General features: G+C 43.3%; 1 protein-coding gene across 1 annotated transcript in view; it reads left to right on the top strand.

Moving 5' to 3' along the window:
* Window positions 1-14,275, top strand: part of ROR1 (receptor tyrosine kinase like orphan receptor 1) — a 262,889-nt gene that overhangs the window by 211,182 nt on the left and 37,432 nt on the right. The window contains 1 exon segment of the mRNA XM_039233468.1: window positions 12,926-13,053. Within this exon segment, the coding sequence (XP_039089399.1) occupies window positions 12,926-13,053 (128 nt within the window).

The raw sequence follows: 14,275 nt of genomic DNA on the forward strand, positions 1-14,275 counted from the left end.
AAGCCAAGTGAAGGAAAGTGTTTCAAGGAGTGATAAGCTGTGTCAATGCTGCTGCTAGGTTAATAAAGATAGAGACTGGAAGTTTACTATTGGATATTAGTAACATGGAGATTGTTGACCTTGACAGGAGCTCTTTCAGTAGAATGGCAAGGCAAAGGGTAGATCCAGGAGCAAATGGAAGAACTGGGGAAAAGAGGTGGAGGCATCTCCTTTGAGAGAAATATTATTATAAAAGGGAGCAGAAAAATGTGGAAGTAGCTGAACAGGACACAGTCTAAAAAGAATTTGCTTTAAAAAAGGGTGATATTATAGCACATTGGTGTATTCATGGAATGGTCCAATAGAGATGGGGAGAAACGATGATAAACAGCGAAAAGGAACAATTGCCGGAACCATGTGCATGAGTAGGTGAGAGGGGGTGAGATCCACCTACACAAGGCGCTGGTTGGGACTTTGAATGGGGCTCAGAGGGCCCATCCACTGTAACGGGATAAAAGGCAGTTTAGGGAGCAGGCAAAGTACAGGTAGGAGTGACAGTTTAATCAAACTTCTCTTTCCTAAGTCTAGGCCTCTTTGACTTCATAAGCCATGCTCACTTCTGTCCCCAATGTGCCCACAGAATTCAGACACATACGTAATTTTACACATCATTAATCTTTGGTACAATGAGAAGGAACTGAAGGATTTTAATTATCGAAAAGGAATGGGATAAAGAGCTTCCGACTAGAAATCTAAGTCAATGTAAACATGACATGGGTGGGGATTTTTGTCTGCTTTCCTCTCTCCAGTGTCTAGAACACTGCCTGGTATATAGTTAGCAAATCAGTACGTATTTCTAGAATAAGTAAAACAGAAAGGGACCTTATACTTTATAAGCAAATATCTATAAGCCAGTACTTCATATCCATTACCTTATTTAATGTGTCAGAGAGATTTCATACTTAGCCCAAGGCCACTTGCAGCTAGAAAGCAGCTGTTAGGATTGAACCCAACATTTTGTGGGTCTCCAAAGGCCTGCCCTTTCCATTACACTGCACATCTAACTAGTTGGTAAACTCGGTCAAATCACACAACCACTCACTCTTGGTCCTTTCAACTTTAGAAAGGGTCAACCAGACTCCTGCAAAGTCCCATTCCAACTGAATGACTCCATGAGATGGTAAGCCCAAAGGATGGCGACAGGCATGGCACCTGCCCTGAGTTCACAGTCCCATGTCACACCAACTCTGCCAGCAGTCTTGTACCATTTTCTGCCACCTCTGATGCAGGCTCAGCTCTTTCCATTGAAACAGCTGGATGTTCTGTACTCTGTGTCTTGGGTTTATTGCAGGTCCTCGTGGGAGGTTATGATTCCTGTCCTTTCAGGCTGAGTCCACCATCTGAGACCATAATCTGCAGCCTTAGATCTCCAGTCCTACCATTGCCACACTGTCACTAATCATATCTCTTGTGGTGCCCCTTTGTTTTCAAGATACAATCCAAGATTTGAGTGCACAGAGAAGGTAATGGAATGATGATCCTCTTTACTTGTCCAGACTCTACAGGTTAACACCTGACCCTTGGACTTATCCTGCCTCCCACATCCCATTATTCCCATTTAGCTGTACTCTGCCTCTGACTCCATTTACCTTGGCTAGCCTACCACAGTTGATCCTTGAACAACGCAGGTTTGAACTGTGGGCCACTTCTTGGCATATTATTTTCAATAAATATAGTACACTACTATAAATGTATTTTCTCTTCCTTCTGATTGTCTTAATAATGTTTCTCCAGCTTACTTTATTATAAGAATATAATCTATAATACGTATAACATATAAAATATGTTTTAATTAACTATGTTATCAGTGAGGATTCTGATCAACAGTAGGCTATTAGTAGTTAAGTTTTAGGGGAATCCAAAGTTATACACAGATTTTCAACCATACGGGGTTCAACTCCCCAGCCCCTGTGTTGTTCAGGGGGCAATTATATTTAATCCATGAATTGTTGAATTATCTGTCTTTTAAGCTGTCACCTTCAGAAGAAGGTGGAGCCCTCATTGGATGCCCCTTCTTTGGTTTTCAACTCAGCACTCCAACGAACTTGTTAGTTGAAAAGGAAGAGGAATGGAAAGAGAACAGGAGGAAGGAAGGAAAGGGGAACAGAGACTGTATTTATCACACTTCAATTTCTCTTCTACTAGACGGTAGAATCCTAGTGAGCAGGGATTATATTGTTGGTATCTGAAATACCAAAATATGAGTACCCTTCCCCCCCAGTCCACCCCTATTCCACACTCCTTCTCGGAGAACTCATTGGATTTCACAGTTCTTTTCCAGAGACTTATAGTCTAGCAGGCTTATAGACTTATAGTCTATAGGCTTGTCTAAATAACTATGTTCCTGTTTGGTGCTTCAGAAATCAATCCTTATTTTAACAAGAACTTCTGCCTCTACTACAATATTTTTAATGTGTAAGATTCTACATGGGCACCTCTGTATTGCCTTATTTTGGGTTGGGGGTTGGGAGTGGCAATAAACCCGTCATTGCTTTTTATGGAGGCTGGTAGTTTTCCATAACTGCCATCCACAAAAGAGATGGGAAACAAAGCTGAGCGGAAACAGAAAAGCGAGAATTGGGGATTGGGTTTCACCCCACTTCTGAATAGCAATATGAAATTAAACCCTTCTAAGAAGTCCCTAAATTCTCTTTACCACTCTTTCCACAGACTCTTCTTTTTTCAATCCATGGCCAAAGGCATAAAAGGGAAGTGAAAAACAAATCAAAGCAATCCTAATAACACTTGGGGTAGAAACTGACCAGAGTGGTATGTGTGAATTTCATATTATTCTAAACTCCTTTTATTCTCAATGGGCAAATTTAGGGGTTATTTGAGTGCCTGATATTTGGAGAACTGCCAAAGAACATCTAAAGAGTTTCTAATGCGAACTTGGGGGATGGGGATAGGGGCTGAACTCGGGGCTCCAAGTCCCACCTATGCATTCCCAGCTCCAGCCTGAAGTTAGGGGCAAAGTAGACCCTTCACAGGAGGAAAAGTGAAAACACCCCAGGGCTTCTTAGATGGTACAAGGCTAACCTACCACAGTAACCTCAGTAAATAGGAGAGGGCAAAAATCACTCATTCTTTTTATCAGTGATCTTTATATTCTTAAAAATAGGTACCAGGGCAGTCCTATCATTTCAAATAGGTGTTTAAATAGGAATACAATATATCACGTGCATAATTTTCCCTCAAATTACATTTGTGAGATATAAGCCTGGGTAACTCTGCTCCTTTTCCAAAGTGAAATGCAGCCCTTGGGTTTCCAAACATCGCTGTGAAGCAAAGCCAATACCTTCCCATTTCTAAGTTGGACACAAGTAACTATTATGTCCTGCCATGGAAACTATGACAGAACATTATTCATCTGTTTGTTTTAATGGTTCATGGCCAAGAAAAAAAAAACTTTTAAATTTTAATTTTTTAAAGCCGAAAAGTGGTGTGAGAAAGAGCGAGGGACTCTTGGTGAGGAAATAAACGTCAACAATTGTCGGTGTCCAGGTGTGGGAAACAGCACAGGATGCCCAACAAAGTCACCTCAGAATATCTTGTGCTCACAGAGGCGTTCCAGAGAGAGAAGAAGGGATGTTAAGAGTTAGGTGAGTTCTCAGCCTTCTAGTTTGAGGTCTTCTCTGGGTTGACAGGCCTGGATTGGCTGGTTTACTTGAAAACTGACTTTAAAGGTCAACTGTGTTAACACACTACCCTCTTTGATGGCAGCTTACAGATTGGTCTTTAGAGAACATAGTATCTAAGTTAAGTTGGGATCACATATTTAACCTGTAATCGTGGTCATAGCCAGCCTGAGACAGAGTCTACTTGACTCTCCAGATGGTTCCCCTTCCAAGACTCTCACTTTCCCTCCTTCATTCCCACCAACTCTTTCCATGTCTCCACCTGTGTTTGTCTTTTTTTTTTTTAATATTTTTATTTATTTCTAGGAGAGAGAGAGAGAGAGAGAGAGACAGCGTGAGCAGGGGAGGGTCAGAGAGAGAGGGAGATACAGATTCTGAAATAGGCTCCAGGCTCTGAGCTGGCAGTCAGCACAGAGCCCGACGCGGGGCTCGAACCCACGAACTGCGAGATCATGACCTAAGCGAAAGTCGGATGCTTAACCGACTAAGCCACCCAGGCGCCCCCCACCTGTGTTTGTCTTGATGCCCCTTCTCTCAGGATAGGCAGTTATAACGTATAAAATTTAAATTATTTTCCTTCCGCTTGGTTTGCAGTTACTTAACCAAGGACGCTTCATGGCCCAGGCTTCTCAGGAAACAGAAGGAAGTATTTTTGAAGAGGTGGTACTTTTTAGACCACATCAGATTCTAATTTGTCCTTAAAGTCTCTGATCATTTATCCATATTGGAATCATTTTGCATTCTTTATTTGGATTCTTAATTTTTTCCTGTATTCCCCCTTTTAAATAAATGACAGTGGATTTTCACCTTTAAGAGATGTGACTGTACCCCCCAAGGGAGTGCCCTATTTCTGAGATGGAAAGCTAAGCACCCAGACCCAAGGTTACTAGTGCTGTCCCTGGGGAGCACAATATGTGTGGATCTGCCATATGCTTTAACTGAGCAGCTACTAAGTGCCCTAATTTACAAATTTTATAAGGGATACTTTCCAACTACCTGTGGTCTTGCTGGTCTTTTGGGAAGGCACTGGTAAGTTATTTTTGCTTCTCCAGAATAGATAATTTCATGGAGACAGAAAACAGATTGATGGCTACCCAGAGCTAGAGAGAGGGGGAAATAGGGAGTAACTATTAAATGAGTATGGAGATTTATTTTTGCAATGATGAAAATATTTTGATATGAGATAGATAGAGGGAAAACAAAGAAATTAGTACCAAATGAGAGAAAATAATGCACACTTTGCTAAATTCTTCACTGGAGCATCCCTAGGGATACTATAATACACCCAGGACTACTTGGAGCTGTGTGATAGCTTTTCTTCAAACTAAACTTCAGAGCTTTGAGGGCAGGCAGCTTGATGTGATTTCCTCTTCGTGGCTCAAACTGGAGCTCTTCAGAGGGACCGAGTGGGGTATATGCCAAAGTGGTGGATTATTTCATTTACTGCAATCTGTATACATGAGGCTGTGGGCTTGCAGGCCACCCTCTTGGATTCCAGTCGAAGAGCCACGAGAATCAGAACAAAGACACCTGCTGATGCTGTGTAAACTGCCAGTGCTTCCAGCACGTTGGTCTGCTTGGAAGCGACCCACAAAGCCGTCTACAAAACTTCTCCCCAGAACTGAAGCTTGAAATTCCAACCATTGGCCTGCTCCCAAGGCCCCCTCAACCTTGTCCCTTGGGTATATATAAATAATTTTTTAATTGAGGTGAAGTTCACATAGCATTAAAATTAACCTTTTTAAAATGTTTGTTTATTTTTGAGAGAGACAGAGACAGAGAGACAGAGCACACACGGGGGAGGGGCAGAGAGAGAGAGATGAGACAGAATCCAAAGCAGGCTCCAGGCTCTGAGCTGTCAGCACAGAGCCCAACACAAGACTTGAACCCATGAACCTCGGGATCATGACCTGAGCCAAAGTCAGACACTCAACTGACTGAGCCACCCAGACACCCCTAAAATTAATCATTTTAAAGTGAGCCATTGGCACCTTCATTAGCGCTTTCATGATGTTGTGTAACTACTACCTCTTATCTAGTATCAAAATATTTTCATCTTATCTGAGTGCCTGGGTGGCTCAGTCGGTTGAGCCACAGACTCTTGAATTCGGCTCAGGTCATGATCCCAGGGTCATGGGATAGAGCCCTGCATTGGGCTCTGAAGTGAGTGTGGAGCCTGCTTGAGATTCTCTCTCTCTCTCTCTCTCTCTCTCTCTCTCACCCTCTGTCCGTCTCCTCCACTCGTTCCCTGTCACTCTCTCACCCACTTTGTCCCTCTCCCCATCTCATTTCCTCTCTCTCTCTTTCTCCCAAATTAAAAAATATATATTTTCCTCATAGCAAAATAAAACTCCATACCTATTGAGTAGTTACTCCCTATTTCTCCCTCCCCACCTGGGAGCCACCGTTCTACTTTCTGTCTGTATGAATTTATCTTTTCTGGACAGTTCATATAAATGGGATTGTAAAATATGTAGACTTTCATGCCACACTTAACATAATGCTTTCAGGATTCTTCCACATTATAGCATGTTTCAGTTCTTCATTCCTTTTTTCATAGCTGAATGATATTTTGTTGCATGTATCTACTCACATTTTGTCTATCCCTTCACCTGCTGGTGAGCATTTGGGGTCATTTCCACTTTTGCGCTATTATGAATTGTGCTGCTGTGAACATTTGTATACTGGTATTTATTTGAATACCTGCTTACTTTAAGACAAGATCTTTTTTTTTAAATTTTTTTTATAGTTTATTTATTTTTGAGACAGAGACAGAGCATGAGTGGAGGAGGGGCAGAGAGAGAGGGAGACACAGAATACGAAACAGGCTCCAGGCTCTGAGCTGTCAGCACAGAGCCCAATGTGGGGCTCGAACCCACGAACCGTGAGATCTGACCTGAGTTGAAGTCAGACGCTTAACCGACTGAGCCACACAGGCGCCCTGACAAGATCTTTTTTTAAGTTTATTTATTTTGAGAAAGAGGGAGCATGAACAGGGAAGGGGCAGGGAGAGGGGAAGACGGAGAATCCCAAGCAGGGTCTGCACTGTTAGTGCAACTCATAGACCATGAGATCGTGACCTGAGCTGAAATCCAGAGTTGGATGCTTAACCAACTGAGCCACCCAGGAGCCCCGAGTAAGATTTTATAGTTAGCACAATACCTTTACATCCATTGTCTTCCCACTAAGGAGAAGCATGCATTTCACCTGGTCTTACTACCCCAAAAGGGAACTTTTTAGGGCCTGATTCATCAATAAGTCTGTTAGGCCTGCCCATGCTCCAGTGTAAAGTCTGATAAGGAGGAAAGTGGCTCCCAGGTTGGAGGGTGCTCCTGGCGTGTCAGTGGGCTAGGCTGGGTCGGCCCCACATCTGTTACATCTGCTTCAGTGGTTGCTGGTCAGGCTGTAGGCCTTCTGTGCTACTTCTGAAGATCTGGAGGAGGACAGGTCTCGTCAGCATCCTTTCCCCCACTCAGCAAGTGTTTCCTGAGTCGTGTGCTATGCCAGGGGTCTCGAAGAGAGGGGCTGAATCAGACATGGTCCTTGCCTTAGGGCCGCGGGCACTTAACAGACAGACATAACATGGAGTCAGCGGTGGGAGGGGAATGATAGAGACACTGGCTGGGAAGGTGGGGGGGAGGGGGTCAGTGACTAACTTCACAGGGGGATTTAGCATCTGGATCTTGAAGACAAGAAGGCATTCACATGATGAAAAGAAGCTAGAAGGTATCCCAGGCCTCAGGAAGAGAATAAGCCAAGCCAGAGGAATAGCAAGTTGCCCTCCCTGTTTTGAGACTAGCAAAGTCATTCACGTGGCGAGCATCGTCAGGTTCACAGGCTTGACTAGCAGGAGCAAGACTGAAAAAATGGGGAGGAGCTAGATCGGGAGGGGCCTCGTATGCTGCAGGCAGTGACCTGAGGGGGTCTGTGTTTAAAAAGATCACTTTGTGGCAACGTGAATAATGAACCAGAGGACAGAGATGCCCTCTCGTGATGAGTCCCACACACTCAGCCCCAGCCTGTCATCTCTGTCATGCTGGCATGAGGCTGGGCCCAGAACTCAGTGTAACGTCGGAAAAGATTGCCTTCGTCTTCCACACACGGACCTCCCATCGGTTGTCCCAGCCTTCCTTGCTAGGCTGCGGGAAGTGCCTGCAACAGCTAGCAGAAACCCATCTACACCAAGGCCTTTCCTGACCAAATAGGTCATTGCTCCTGGAAGGGGTGGAATTTAGAAGTAGGCCAAGCCTCGGGGCGCCTGGGTGGCTTAGTCCGTTAAGCGTCCGACTTTCGCTTGGGTCATGATCTCACGGTTCGTGGGTTCGGGCCCCGCGTCGGGCTCTGTGCTGACTGCCAGCTCGGAGCCTGGAGCCTGTTTCAGTCTGTGACTCCCTCTCTCTCTGACCCTCCCCTGCTCACGCTGTCTCTCTCTCTCTCTCCTAGAAATAAATTAAAAAAAAAAAAAAAATTAAAAAAAAATAAAAAAAAAAAAAAAAAAAAGAAGTAGGCCAAGCCTCAGGCAAGTCCGTGAATTGTTAGTGATGGGAATTCAGCCACCCTGGGATAGACCCAGAGGGAGTGATAGAAGGTTAATATAAAGATTAAAAGAGCCCATCGATGGCCTTCCTAACCTCCTCACCCCGCCACATCTCCAGTTCTGTCTACACACAATAAGATTCCCACCCCTCCCCCATCCTGTAAGATTTTTTTTTTTTTACTTTTTATTTTGGAATCTTTTTATATTTAAGAAAAGTTACAAAAATAGTATAGAGAGTTTCCGTATGTCCTTCATCTCATTCCCCCTAATGGTTAATGTCTTACATAAACACGGTGTGATCATCAAAAGTAACAAATTATTGTTGGTACAATACAAACTCATGTACAGAATTCATTTGAATTTTGTCAGGTTTTCCAGCCATTTCAGGATTTCTCTTTAAATCATAAGTGTAGGACAACCACTGAGTTTGTCCCCTTGTGTCCCTTAAATTGAGGCAGCCTTTGGAGAGCCCGAAAAGACTGTCCTCCCTGGAAGCCCTCAGAAGAGCGGTCATGGGTCTCTCATGGTCCAAAACTGGCACAACTCCATTTGGGCATCAGCTTGGGGTATTCTGCATCTTCTCCCCCAACCCCATCTACCCACCCATCCTCTCTCCCCCTTTCCTTCTCTCTGCTCCCCAAACTACAGATAGTCTCCACATGCCCCATATCATACAACGTGCTTTGTCCATCTTTAGAGCTTTCTGGGTTAGTCACTGGCCTGAGAAATTGACCCAGGCATTGGTAAAGCTGTAAAGCACCCTTGGGCTATGACGTGCAGCGACAGCATTTCCCTTTCTTGGGTGTCCAGTGGGTCCTGGGTGGATACCCCTACTGCTGCCATGTTGGTCATGGTCACTCTTAGCCCTGTATGACCATCCCTCATCAGCCCCTTGGGGAGACCCTGGAGGTGGAAGGCAAACTGGGTCAGCTCTTCTCTGTCACATGATGGTGAATTAGAAGCTTATAGGGGTTGGCAACGTGGTAACTAAATTACCTTTATAAGAAACATGCATCCCCATCACAAAGCACCCCTGCATCTTGACCTCATGTTGAGGTAGGCAGTACATATTGGTACCAGCCATTGTGATAAATGTGCAGAATCTCATTTTCCTTGTCACAATGCACTCTTCGCCGTAGAAAGACCACAGCCTCAGGCACACTCACTGCAAGTGCCCTTGCACTTTTGCTGCCTTGTGCTCCGTGTTTTTCATTTGCTAAGCACAAAGGACATAAGTGATGAAAGAAGTGTGAGCTGGAGAAAAGCATAGAGCTGATGAAAAGCAGAGAGCTGATGGATGTTGGAGGAGCATTGGTCCCCTCTTTGGAATGCATGAGAGGTGAATGTGATTTTATGTTCAAAGCCACCTAGCAGACACCAAAACATCTTCACGACAGAAAGCCCCTGTAAACAGTGCAAAAACTTTCATAATCAAACCATTTGGAGGAAGGCTGTATACTATGGTTACAAGCACTAATTTGGGGCAAATCTAGCTCTTCTGCTTGCTGTGTAAATTTAGATGAGTTCTTCATTCTTTCTGACCCTCAGTTTTCTCATCTGTGAAATGGGAATGATCACACCTTCAATTTCTTTATAAGATCATTGTCAGGATTAAGTGACTTAATATCAATTCTATATGCAAGTGGAACTTAACAGTTCCTGGTACAGAATAAAGGCTCATTTTAAAGTCTCTCATTTATAAATAGGCTGATCTAAGTAAAAGTAGCAGTGAAAGGCAGAGCATCATTCTAGATCTAACAACATGGTGTAATGGCTTAAGCTTGCTCCTTAAGCCTAAATCCTAGCTCCACCAATAACTGGCTTTGTCAATTTGAGCCAATTATTCCTGTGAACCTGCATCTCTCCCTCTGTAAAATAAGGATAACGGTACCACATAAGGGGCTACTTAGAAGAAAGCACTTAGCATAGTACCCAGCACAAAGAGTGGCAGACACTTAATAGAGGTTTGTTTTTCTAGTGCTGTGGTTCTCAACCACATTCAAATCACTGAGAGCTTTTTAAAAAGCATGCGTACTACACTGCATCTCCAGAGAGTCTGATCTAATAGGTCTGAGGCGGGGTGCAGACATTGGTATTATTGAAAGCTTTCAGAGGAGATTATTCAGAGCAGCCAGGGCTGAGATCTACTCCCTAGCATATGACATTACATACTGGGGTTTTGTTGTTTGTTTGTTTTGTTTTACATTTTATATCTGTTTCTAAGAGACTGGTCAGAATAGTGGGAGTTCCGGGCACAGTCAGAACTTCACTACACCTGCAGCTCTAAGCGCTTGATAAGAAATATGCAGCCAAGGAATTGCATTCCATTTTATTATGAAAAAAAAAAAGTATTCAAAGAGTCTTTTTAGAGTCTTGAACTGGAAAGGTGGTAAGAAGTTTAGCCTAAGCTTCACACATAAAATATGGGAACTCCCAGTAGGTTGAGGATTTATATCTGGGGGTAATTCCAGGGTTTTGTCCTCCCAAGAGATATAAATTGAGGCCCTGAGAGTTTAACATGGGGGGGGAACGAAGTGTTCTCATAACGACACCTTAAAAGTCCAGGGCTCTGCTAATGCCTAGGGATGGAAAAGCGTAATCTGTAATAGCAGGGGGTGGTGTGGAAGTGCATTCTGGTCTCAGTACTTTGGTTTCCAAGATCCAAGGCTAGGTCATCGAGAAACTTCTTTCTCCCCAAAGGTTTATGGTATTAGTTACCCAATAAAAGTGGGGTTAATTTTACAACCCGAGTAAAATTTAAGCCAAAAAGGCTTCAACATTACTCTAGGATTTATGAAAGTAAACATGTGGAGCGCTTGCAGGATTTTGCAACATTAAAATTTCAATGTCTTCATGTCAGGTATATGATATATTCATTTGTATGTGTACTCGCAGGTTAAGTTTTTAAGAGCTTTGCAATACAGACTGGCTTGAGAATTAAAATGAAGATACTTCCCCCATCTCCACTTTCAAAATGACTGTTAGAGTGAATAGGGAGTAGGGAGCCACTGGAAACTGGTCTTTTAATGATCAGCTCTATCAGATTTTTTTCACCTGGTTCCCTGTTTTAGTGGGCTTTCAGACTCCCACACCGAACCCCCAAATGGTGAAGTCTAGTGCCACAAGACTGACTCCAGCCGATTTTACAACAGAGGCGGCTAGTAAATACTGCCCTTTAAGTAACTGTCTTCTTTGGTAATCATAAGTACGTCAATAATAAGCATGCGTGACCTCTGAATAGCACTTTTCAAAAGCTTTTACATTTGGTAGGATCCTCATGACTTTCACTTCTAGGGTAGAGGTCAAGTACTATCTTTGTCCTATAGATAAGAAGACTGTAGCTCAGAGGACTTAGAGAGGTTGTCTGAAGACATGCAAGTGTTAAGCCCAGGAAGACAATTTCATTCTTCTGACTTCGGTCTACAGCACTTTAACTTGGAAGAAACCAAAGAGGAAAAATATTTTTATTCAGACAGTGTATTGATTCCAGCCAGGTTAACAGAAGAGGAGCAGCCAGGGTGGAAGTCAGCCCAGAAGCGTGGCGGGTGGACTTTTGTCTGGCTGTGGTCTGCTTTTGAGAAGCACCTGGCTATTCTGTACTCTGGTGTCCTGTGTTTATCATAGGCCCTTGTAGGATAGTATGGCCTCTATCCTTTCAAGCTGAATCTGCCATCTTGGGTCCTACTTTCTAGCCTTAGATCTCCAGCCATTTGCCACTCTGTCACTAAGCACATTATCTGGGACTGTCACTGACCACATTACCCTCTGTCTCCAGAATAAAATCTGCTGCCCCTACTTTTTTATTATTATAATTTTGAGACAACAAAATTTTTTAAGATTGGGCGGCACCTGGCTGGCCCAGTTAGGTAAGCATCTGACTCTTGGTTTAGGCTCAGGTCATGATCTTGCAGTTTGTGTGTTCAAGCCCCACATTGAGCTCTGCATTGTGGGTGTGGAGCCTGCTTAGGATTCCCTCTCTCTGCCCTTCCCCCCCCATCTCAAAATAAATAAATAAACAAAATAAATTTAAAAAAAATTTTAAAGATAGTTTTAAAAATTTTCAGGGACCATGAAAGCAAGATTTCCATTGCCATTTTCTGTAGATTTCCTGAGATGTAGTGACTCGTTTAAACCGTGAACTCCAGGGTTTGCCTGGACCTCTCTCTGCAGGGCAGAGATAATGGTCTTGGGCAGTGAGGAGCCACATAACTGGACTGGTCTCTGGTTTCTCTCCGGCTGCACCCAGCTTCTCACCCCACGGAGCCTCCTAATTGACACATCAGTTGGAGTGGGTCTTGTGGATAATGCGCCCACGCCTTTGTAGCAAATGAAGCAGAAATAATCTGTGCTTAAAAAACAAAAAACTGTAGAACATGTGCCCAGATTTCCAACTCATTTCCTCTTTACTTTTATAACTACATCATCTTCCAGCCCACCACCAGCTGCGAAAATAAAAGTGCTTTCTCCCATATTTAAGGACGATTTTTGTGCTTAGACTGATTTTCTGGGGGTTGAAGGAAACTTGACCAACGTGACCAGCAGATGTTTTAAGTGATGAATGGAACTGAGGACGACGAGCCTGACTCCTCGGCCCAGTCTTTGGGATAAAGGGCTCAGCGTCTCCCCCTAGCGACTATTTAGGGCATCGCACAGTCAGAGCCAAGTGAATGTGAATGTAGTGCACCAGCTAATGTCTGTGCTCTGTTTTTAGAGATGAGTATGAAGAAGATGGATTCTGTCAGCCATACAGAGGGATTGCATGTGCAAGATTTATTGGCAACCGCACTGTCTATATGGAGTCTTTGCACATGCAAGGGGAGATAGAAAATCAGATCACAGGTAGGTAAAGCCAGTGACATTATATTGATACCTTGTATAACTATTTCTCTCACCAAAAGTTTTCTTGAGCTCTTCTCTTGACAAAGGATACAGCGTGAGGGGTTGGGGGTTAGAAGCATAGGGCTTAGGAGCAGGACGACAAAGAAGGCTGAGATACAATCCCTGTGCTCTGGAATGTGCATTAGGATACTTCATTGAAGGTTATTGCTCTTAGAGGAAAAAGATGCTCTGAAAACTCTTGCATTTATTCCAACACTCCATAAATATTATTAGTGTTTTTGGTACATCAGGATCTGGGCTGGACAATGGAGACACGATAGTGTGAATAAGCCAGGTTACATCTCTGCCCTCAAGAGCTTACTGTTTGGAAACATCATCGTGTAGACTGAAAGTCCTGTAAACGCTAAATCACTTTAGAGTCTAGAATTCTGGATGCTATTACTGTGACTTTGGGGAAATCTCTTCTTCTCCATGAAAGTCTCTTCATCTGTGAAGTGAGTGATAAGACAAGATGATCATATGTCTCTTCCTGCTCTAGCCCTTCTATATTTTACCCTTCATTTCTCTGAATTGAAAGTATCTTTTTACTCTAATAGCGACGCACTTCCTAGCACGCATGAGTGAAGTGGTATAGACCACCTTGTACAATCTTGCACACCTGGTTCTGATGGTTCTAGTGGCTTTGAACTCCTGCATTAGTGTAGTGATGCCTCTGTGCCACCTACCCTTGCAAGCCATCAAAATTGCCTAATCAGGATCTAGTAAGTTGCCAGCGTTAGCAAATAAAAATTCAGGACACCCAGTTACATTTTAATTTTAGGTAAACAATGGATACTTTTTTAGTATAAGTATGTTCCAAATATTTATCTGAAATTCAAATGTAACTAAGTGCCTTGTAGTTTATTTATCTGGCAACCTTAGGATTTATGAGGCAAGAACAAACCTGAGGCAGGCACACAGAACAGCAAAAAGTCTAGAAACTATGTCCTGTGAGGAAATTGAAGGGACCAAGAGGGGTCCAGGGGAGATATTTAACCTGCAAAAGCAACTATAGAAAGCTGTAGTTGCCACTTGCTGAAGACCTCAGGCCTTCAGGAGGAAGGACTCTGTGAAATTCCAGAAAGCAGAAGCAGGGCTGATGGGGAGGGGCTGTTGAAGGCACATTTTAACCTAACATAAGAATATTTTAACATATTCTGTACCAAGTATTCACAAAAATAAA

The sequence above is a fragment of the Hyaena hyaena genome, unplaced genomic scaffold (genome assembly GCF_003009895.1).
Source record: "Hyaena hyaena isolate Hyena2069 unplaced genomic scaffold, ASM300989v1 scaffold_75, whole genome shotgun sequence".
Taxonomy (NCBI): Eukaryota; Metazoa; Chordata; class Mammalia; order Carnivora; family Hyaenidae; genus Hyaena; species Hyaena hyaena.